The sequence below is a fragment of the Mirounga leonina genome, unplaced genomic scaffold (assembly GCF_011800145.1).
Source record: "Mirounga leonina isolate KUSES-001 unplaced genomic scaffold, KU_Mleo_1.0 Mir_178, whole genome shotgun sequence".
In the NCBI taxonomy this organism is placed as follows: Eukaryota; Metazoa; Chordata; class Mammalia; order Carnivora; family Phocidae; genus Mirounga; species Mirounga leonina.
Window position 1 is genome coordinate 13,939,198 of NW_023270464.1, and position 9,386 is coordinate 13,948,583.

Below are 9,386 nucleotides of genomic sequence, written 5' to 3' on the forward strand. Positions count from 1 at the left end.
AACTCAGCGTGAAAAGAAAAACTTTCTTTAAATGCAATAAACTTAAACCAAACTCAAGACTCTAAACAGACCCTCCTCCAGCCACTCTAAACATATACAAGGGGTATTGTTTTAACCGTTTGAAAAATTGGGGGTCCTGTTTTTCTGCCTTGCAGACCCCAAGCTCATTGCTGAAACTCAGAGAGAGTGAGAGAGAGATTTCCAATGACTAGAACACATGCTTAAAGCATAATAAAACAGGGACTGTCTTTTGCTTTGAAAATCATAAATTATAATTTAATGCCAATAATAATTTACAACAAATGGCTGTTTACAATAAACTAACACAAAACAAACAAGGAAAAGGGCCTGTGTTTTACTTATTAGAGAAACTTCACACACTCACATGGATAGCACTTGCAAGAGGAGAAAATAAACAACCGACAAACCTCGAGCTAAAAGGTCAGCGATATTCTGCCCTAAGAACATACTTATATTTATGTATGTATATATCTACAGAAAGAAGCTGGGGGTCAGATGGAGGACTCTGCTCAGATGCACAAATCAGACAGATTTTTCTGGTCTACATGTATTGACTGGAACTGAGTATCAAAGTTTAATACACTTTACAAAATGATCCCTTTTCTTCCACCTCCCCTACCCACCCGCTTTTCAAATTAAACCACAACATAGTGAAGTATGGTGGGGGGGGGGGGTGCTGGAAAGCCTCAATAAGAACAAAATTGCAAGATCCCACACACTGAGCTTCCTTCAAACCAGGAAAAGAGAAAGAGGAAAAAAAACAAAAAAACCTCCAAAACAAAATAGTTACTACTTCCAAATCAGCACACCCTGTAAAGTTTCCTTCCTTCTTTCTTTCTCTTCTTTTTCTCAATTTGGCTTCTAAGGACAAAGGATCCCAAGAGCAGTACAGATTGTATCTACACAATCCGAAATGTCAAAATGTCGATGTGTTTTTATGTACATAACTCCAGTGGAAAAGACTCCCTTGACCTGTGGTCATGCTCTCACAGAATGAACGTAAAGGGGGGAGGGGAAAGGCAGGCCAACGGCAAGTTATCATATATACACTAAAAACAGACCCTTCAGCGCTCTAAACTATATCACTGAATTTGAAATTCTCTCAACAACCAAGCTAGATGAGAACCACAGAGTATTTTTAAAAATCACACCTATTAAGAAAAAACTCACTGCAAACAACTGCCCTCTATTTACAATGCTGTGATTAGCTTGCTAGAACTGTCTTTTGCTTAACTGTCAGAAATGTACAAAACAGTATTTTTTTCTGATCATAAAATAGATACTGATCTCAAGATTTCTAATACTTTCCACAATACCTTCCCTAAGCAGGCACTTAAGTGTGACAAATATAAGGGCCTTTTTTTTTTTCCTGGAAAATCCATTTTTAATTAAAAGGAGGATTAGGTGAATGGGGGTGGTTTACTATATCAGTATGGCACTTCCTAAACCATAGATAAACCATTAACTTCAGCTTCTCCCCCCCTCCACACACACACCCAAATTAAACAGGCAAATACACTAGTCCACCTTTGAACAAACTGACTGAGGGGAGTAAACAAATGGACCCCCGGCCTGGCTCAGCGAGAGCTCACAGGGGCTCTTCTGGATGAGAAAGACAGTGAGTGGGGACAGCCAAGCAGATTTCAGATATCAAATAATATTTTAATTTCTGAATACTTTCAATTTTCCTTGGAATATAACACACAAAGACTCGACCAAACAGTTCAGTTATTATAACTTTTACAGTATACAGAAATGTTGCACTTAAAAAAAAACCTTCAGTTTTTTTAAAAACACAAACTGTAAACTCTAAGATACTGAATCAATCACGTTACCTATAAGTGCCAACAGTGTTATTTTGTCATGCTGATTTCAATGGTATTTTTTAAAAAGGGAAAATATCAACAATTATAATACAAAGGGTTTGCAAATATACAAACAGATATAGGATTTTCGTAACAATTCAAGAACTAAGCGGGACCCAATTCAAATTACAAAAGTTCACTTTTTATTCAAAACCTCAGCATGTGTCTTGGACACATTCCTTGGCTGCCAATAAATTCCACAGTTCATTCTCTTTCTTAAAATATTTTTAAAAAGCTAGGTTTGTCATGGTGTCTTTTTTGGGGGGAGGGCAGGGTTGGGGAAGTTAAGTGTTGTATGTGGTTCCTCCAGTTTCAAATTAAGAGTGCTCAACTTCACCTAAAATTTTTGGTCACCACTTGTAAGTGCGTTTCCACCATCTTTGAGTTGCCTTTTAAAGTTTTATGTCTTCCTATGATATTTTCATGGACTCAGTTTTAATTCTTGCAGAACATATATTTTAAGGATACACAGTTTTTAAGAAGCCAAGATTATATCAAAACTTATTATAGAACCACAGAATAAACTGGTTTGGAACCAGAAAAGTACAAAAAAGAACAGCTAGAGGTACATAGACACAGGACAATTAATAATTTGGAAAAAAAAAAGACTTACTTTCTCCATTCTGCTAATTTTCTCCCAATCTCCTTAAATGCACTTTTAGCAATATTTTTCAAAATTTTACCAAAAAAAGAAAAAGACTAATTTCCTTTTTATACAAAAATGATAAGTAGCAAGTTGTTCTGACCGACACAGGAGTTTTTTTTTTTTTTTTTAATGCATTCTGTAAAAGTTCATTTGACAGTCTTTTTTTTTTTTGAAATTCACAGTCCATTAAATTCTTCCCCTCTCTTCTTTTAGCAAACTTGTAACATCCTTTTATATCCTTTCTTAACAGAAGGAATTTAAGCAAACAAACCAGTCTTTTGCCTTTTCTTTCTCTCTGTTTCACTCCCCCTTCTTATTTTGATTTATTATTTATTGAATTGCCATATACGGCCAGTTAAAACTGCTGCCGGACAGTAACATATCCCGGATGAGGGTTTCGATGGGGGTTTTACCTACCAAACGGACGAAAAACAATTGCTCTATGACTGAGGAGGAGACCGTGCGGAGGGAAGGGAGGCGAAGCAAAAGCTTTCCGAATCGCGTTGGTTGGTTGGGGTACTGGCTCCTAACATATTCTTCCAAAGCACACTGGGACTTTTCCTGCAAGCTTTCCACATGGGCTACATCAGAGAGACCACAGGCATCTGGAAGAAAGTTAAAAAAAAAAAAAAAAAAAAAAGAAGAAGAAGAAGAAGAAGAAGAGGGAGGAGGAGAAGAAGAAGAATTCAGTCATCAGATTAAGAGGTTTGAAATGGGTCACATGAGGTGTGTGTACAGGGCTCTGTCAAACTGCCCCAACCGGAGTTGAAGCAAATGCCTCTCTGTACTGAAAACTTGGGCGGAGGGAAGCTGGCTGGGGGGCGGGGAGGGGGGGGAAGGAGAGCACGAGATGATCCTGGGGTATTTGCTTTAAAGTCAAACACAGCTCTGAGCACTGCAGGCTTTCACTGTCCCAGTCCTCAGACTTGGGCACTGGGAGGCCCAAGCCAAGTGCATTGGGTGAAATCTGGCTCAAGTCAGTAAACAGACAGACAAACAGATGAAACCAAAACTGCCAGGGCTCCTCCCCCTCCTCCTCTGTAAATAATAGTTTGGCTTATAATTATATGGGGGGGGGGAGGGCAACAACCTGGCCCAGCCTCTAGTAATGGCGTCCACGACCCAGCCTCAGATTCTCCCCCAAAGAGGGCGACTCATTTTTCTCCAGTCTTTGAAACTGATTTAAGTGGCCCTTTAAAACTGATCTTGTCAGTACAGCCCTATTGAAGGGCAGCCATGCAAACTGTGATCTCTCTGTTCATTTGAGCTGTTTCTTTTCCCCCTTTTCTTCTCTCTCCCTTTTTCTCGTACCCCCCTTTATGTATTTATTTATTTATTTAAAAAAAAAAAAAACAGGTCCCTCCAAGAAGAAACCCCTCCCTGTTATCGTCAGGAAAACACTTTTCTCTTTCGGATATGGGAAAAATACAGTAAGTGCCTTTGAAAAGAGAGGCTTCTCAGTGAAGGCAGTGCAGGTTGTGACCTGACCTTTTTGGGTTCCCCAGACAAGACTGGGGCTACACATGCATATTGTGCATCCTTAAAACAGCCGCCACTGCCTCCAGCCCAAGAGCCAGAACACACATGCAATTTCCTCGTGTGTGTATCTAGGACTCCGCATGTAAAGAATGCATAGGTGTCTGTGGTCAGGAATTAAAAGCTCTGTTTGCATAGGACTCCCTCCCTCTGCATTGGTACACTGTGTGTCTCCCTATGAATCAGATAAGAGGGACCTTTATCTCTTTGTGAGGCGATTTGCATTCTCCACACAGGCCTCTACATTTTGCAAATAGTAATAAATTAAACTGTTACGACAGTATCAGGCATTTCTTTCCTTGAAAGACCAAGGGTAAGGCTAAGAGCTAACAATGATAGCGAGAAATTAACAACACTCCCATCATCTGGGATGTTGGGCTGGGTGTAGCAGGGTTGTGGGATGGGGGTGAAGGTGGCTGTGGGGTAGGGGAATATCCTTCCTGTACATTTGCATCAGGCAAATGTTCTAGTTATGACAGTTCCCCTGAGAAAAATACTCCAGATCCAAGCCTCTCTCCATACAGCTCTTCCTTGCCCAGACACTGCCCTTTAATTGATTACCTAAGGACTTTCAAAGGCAGAATTTGGGGTGGCTGTTGGGGGGGGGGGTTATGTGTGAAAAACAGCAACGTATAACAGACAGTGGGTTAAGGACTCAGAACCTGCAATCGATTGAGCTAATGATTGGGGTCCCCAGATTTCCTTCAAACAATAAAGAAGAGATTGTGGATCTTTTTGTCTGCCACAGGAACTACTCAGCTCTCCTAATGTCCGGATTACAAGCTGTGGAAACTGCAGTTTCTAGGGTCCAAGCCCTACCAACATCCAAATGTTTGTTATTCTGAATTAGGAACCCCTCTCCCCTCTCAGGCATGACAAAGGGATCAGCTGACAACTTAGACCTAGAGTGTGGAGGGGGTGATTTCCACCCACTTGGGATAGGCTGAACTCAGCCTGGAGGCAGCCAAAAGGCGCAGGTGTGGCCCAAAGTGGAAAGCCAGACACCTTCAAAAATCATTTGGCCTCAAGAGTTAATTAATATTAGATCTATTACTCACACAGGTTAAACTACATACAAACTAATTAGATTTCCTAATGCAGTCAGTGATGGTTTTATATCTCTGGCAACATTCACATCCAGCCCAAGTTGGCATACACTTCGGGTTGTTTGAAAATTGCCTTAAGTGTTTGCCTGGGCAGAGGAAGCAGGAGGCCAGAGTCTTCCACCCCTTGCACACATTCTGAACAGTTATGATGGCCCCTTTCTTCCTCTTGCCCCTTCCTGACAACTCTTCCTCCTCTCCTGGCAGGTCTGCACTGTTTTAATAAGAATAGGATTTAGAAAATTGCTGCCCTCGGGTTGGATTTGCCTGGAGCTCCAACTCCTACTGGGTTAGCAGACAAACTTTTCCCCTGCAGGGGCAAACTTTCCCCTGCAGAGATGATGCCAGGACAGCGCCAGTGCTCAGAGGCATCTCCTGCAGGCTCAGCCAGGGTGACAGAGAGAGAGCCATGGGGTAGGGGAGACTGCACAGGCTCAGCTGCCCAGGAGGCCGGGGCTGAGGGAGGGAGCAGGAACATGCATCCCAGTCTGGCAGGCCCCAGAGGCTTTCCCATGGCCCATTTTTCGAGCTCCTGTCTGAAGCAACCTGCCTGAAGTCCACCCTTCCTCTCTAGTCCCCTGGACGGGCCTGGAGAGGCCCAGCACCTACACAAAGTTCCCACTCAACAGTTTGGCCTTTCAAGGGGGAGGCTGGGCTCACTCTGGGGACTCCCAAGTTCTCGGGGCCCTAACTCTGAGCTAGGAGTCCTTGGGCAGGAGGGGGCAGGGCTCCTTCCTACCTGAGGTGAACAGGACTATGGCCTTGAGACAGCTGTACTCGGCGGAGTCAACGTGCAGCGCTTTGAGCTTCTCCACTTGCTCTTGGAAGATCCGTATGTGGTCCATAAAGGCGACCACTCGGTCGGCGGACATGGGTGAGGCGTGTAGGCCGGCGGCGGCCAGGAGCGGGGCGACGTGGAGGGGCATGGAGCACTGTGCTGCATTCAGCACGAACAGCTCGCTCCAGGTGAGGCGAAGCAGGGCCACCTGGTCGGTGATCTGCAGGTCAGGGAAGAAGGGGATGTTCCGGGCCCACTCGACGGCGCTGAAGAGCATCCGCGCGGCCAGTTCGCAAATGTTCTCGATACCCATGATGTTGTTGGGCTGCATGCACTGGCTGCCGAAGCGCGACGTGGGATAGGGCTCGGCGCGCAGCAGCAGCGAAATATATCCGGACAGGTACGAGTGGCAGTTGAGAGGGTCCCCGTTGGTCAGCGCAAACTGCCCGTGGGTTGGCTGGGTGGGCGGCATCCTGCCCCTCTGCACCGCTGCGGGGAGGAAAGGAGACACCCCGCAGTTAATGACCAGCCTCATTCCCCAGCTCCCCCGGCAGGGTCTGCCCCAGCCCGACCCCCACCTGGCCCAGACCCCGCGCCGCGCCGGAATGGGCAGGCCTGCCCCTCTCACCAGCGCGCCAGGGCCACAGACCTGGAAGTCGCCGGGAGCCCGGCAGCACTCCGCTCGAGCCACCACCCAGGCAGGCTCTGGCGGCCTGAGCCGCACACTTGCCTCCGAGGCCCGCCCGGGGCCGGGCCGCCGAGGACCCAGAATTGACCAGTTTGCCTCGGGGTCCCCGGCACTGTGGGCGGGATGTAGCATTCTGGGGGCATCGTTCTTCTTTACTGCTAAACAGCTGATATTTCTTATTGATTGGAGGAGAGGGAGCGGGAGGGGCGAGCCTGGGGGGGAGGGTGAGACGCTTTTGCAAAAGACACAAGGGTTCACCCCAGACGGCCTGCGGCCACCCCGGAACAACTCTCCCCCAAACCCCGCAGCCCCAGCCCCAGCCCCAGCCCGGCGGGGAACCCCCCGGTGAGAGACGAGCGGAAAGCCGAGGTCTGGCGGCAGCCTAATCAGTGTGCGCGGAGAAAGAGAGACGGAGGGAGAGGGCGGAGAGAGAGGCCGGCCGAGGCAGAGGAAGCCGGGGAGAGGCGGGGAGCAGGCGGCCGGCGCCGGCGCAGCCCGGGTAGGGCCCGAGAGGGCCGGGGAAAGCTGGCGAGGCTCGGGCTCGGGCTGTTAGCTGACGCCGGACCGGGAGAGTCGCTCTCGCAGAAACACAAAGAAAGCCCGGCGTTCGCTCGCCCTAGCCCGGAGCCCGCGCCCGGCGCCGAGCGCGCCATTGGCCGAGCACGGCTCGCGGCGCTCGGCGAATTTTATATCACAAAGACCCAACTCGCGCAGAGCGAAAGCAGCCGCCGAGGGCCCCTCGCCCACCCTTCCCTGCTCCCTGTCGCGCTCTCCTCCTTTCAAAAGTGAAAGGAAAAAAGAAAACAGAGGTATTTTTTTTTTTTTTAGCAGAATGTTAATCCACGGAGGGTCACATGAGCGCTGCCCGGGCAGCAGCGTTAATACGGCGAAGTGCATAAAATTGCCATTTGTAATTTGAACCTCCTGTACAAAAGTACAATCTCAGGTTGTTGTTTTTTTTTTTTTTTGAGAAGGGGGGGGGGGGGGAGGGGGGGGGGGGGGGGGGAGATATATGTAGAACATGGAGGAAAAACAAGGGGAGAGAGAGAGAGAGAGAGAAATCGAGAGGAAAGGCAAAGAAGTAAACCAGGCTTTAAAACAACAACAGACAACACCCCATCCCTCGCAGAAAGGCGAACTCGAATGAACTCGCCATCAATGCAAAGAAAAAGAAACAGCCCGAAGAGAAAGTAGAGGAGGAAATCAGTCGGCCAAAGCATGCGGATTTGGGGGTCTGGGTTCCAGTGCAGAACTTGCTTCTAGTATAAAACCCCTTTCAGCTGCAACACGAAGAGAAGAGCTTGGGGCTTCTGCGTCCTTACCCAGAGCAGGCTAGCCAAACGCACCCAGGGCCCCGGGACCCCAGGGGGGGGGGGGGGGGGGAGAAATGAGAGGCCGATACCTTCCCGTCTCATGCCCACTTTGAGGCACTTTTTGAGGCGGCAGTACTGACACTGGTTGCGGTGGTGCTGGTCGATGGGACAGTTCCGGTTGGCGCGGCACGTGTAGCTCAGGTTCCTCCGCACGCTGCGCTTGAAGAAGCTCTTGCAGCCCTCGCACGTGAACTGGCCGTAGTGCTTGCCGCTCGACTTGTCCCCGCACACCACGCACTCGATGTGCTGCTGCTGCTGCTGCTTGTCGCCGCCCGGGCCGCCGGGGCCGCCCTGGCCACCGGCCGCCGTCTGGGCCGGCGTGCTGGCCGGGCCCCCTTGGCCCGGCGTCTGTGGCGTGTGCGGGGCGCCGGGCGGCGGGCCGGGCACAGGCGGCGCCTGCGAGGCCTGGCTGCCCTGCGAGCCGGGCACCTCGTCCTGGGGGTCGCGCCACGTGCTGACTACCATTGCCATATCTATGGGGGCCGCGTCCGGACTTCCTGCTCCCCTGGCTGCGGGCGGCGGCGGCTCCCGGGTCTCGGGCTCCGGCGCGCCGCCTTTTGTGTGTGCGAGGGTGCGAGAGGGCGCGGGAGGGCGCCCCGGGTGGCTCGGGGGCTGGTTGGTTGAGGTTGATTAGTTTTTCCTTTTTTGTTTCTGCTTTTGCAAAGTTTTGTCGCTTGCTTGTCTGGCCCGGTGTGTTTGTTTTGTTTGTTTCCCTCGGCTCAGCTTTGTTGCTTTCGGGGGGCTTTCCGCCCGGAGGGGAGGGGAAGGGGCCAGGGGAGAGAGAGTGGGAGCAGAACGTGGAGAGAGAGGGAGGGGAGGGAGAGCTGCAAGTCGATTGTCTGGCTTCAAGACAGAAGTAGGAGGCAAAAAAAAAAAAAAAAAAAAAATCTCTCCAAAGATCTCGCTCGCTCTCACTCTCTCCCTCCCTCTCTCGTTCACTCTCTCGCTCTCAGAGCTGGTGTGCCGAGGAGTTGGAGTAGGAGGAGGAAGAGGAGGAGGAAGAGGAGGAGGAGGAGAGGCGACTGTCCGGGGGCCAAGTCCAGGGCAGCCCACAGTCAGCCATTCAGGAAAGCCATCGAAATCAGGAGGACTGGGAGAGCGGAGGCGCCGGTCGCGGGCGCGCCCAGAGAGCCGGGCAGGCCGGGGCGGAGGCCGGCGGCCCGCGGAGTGGCCGGAGCGCTGCCCGGGTCCGGGGGAATCAGCATGAAAGTGGTCCGCGTCGGGCGCTGCGCGGCGTCGTCCTGGCGCTGGGCCGCCGCCGCCGCCTGCCACGGGCGCCCGGCGCGCGCCTCGCTCGCTCCGGCCGCCGCCGCCCGCCTTCGCCGGATGGAGGCCGCTCGCCGCTCCCTGCGGGCCGCCCGGGCCGCCGCCGCCGC

At 50.6% G+C, this 9,386-nt stretch overlaps 1 protein-coding gene across 4 annotated transcripts in view; it reads right to left on the minus strand.

The window, feature by feature from the left end:
• Window positions 1-771: 771 nt before the first annotated feature.
• The window catches only part of NR2F2 (nuclear receptor subfamily 2 group F member 2), a 14,608-nt gene continuing 5,993 nt past the window's right edge, over window positions 772-9,386 (minus strand). Inside the window, exons 1-3 of one of the 4 annotated variants that reach the window (XM_035024048.1) lie at window positions 8,040-9,266; window positions 5,911-6,438; window positions 772-3,137 (exon numbers count right to left, since the gene is read on the minus strand). In XM_035024048.1, the coding sequence (XP_034879939.1) occupies window positions 2,863-3,137; window positions 5,911-6,438; window positions 8,040-8,481 (1,245 nt within the window). In that variant the 5' untranslated portion in view covers window positions 8,482-9,266 and the 3' untranslated portion in view covers window positions 772-2,862. Of the gene's footprint in view, window positions 3,138-5,910; window positions 6,439-6,577; window positions 6,969-8,039; window positions 9,267-9,386 lie in introns of those variants that run through there. The other 3 variants (XM_035024052.1, XM_035024050.1, XM_035024049.1) reach the window with 3 other exon arrangements.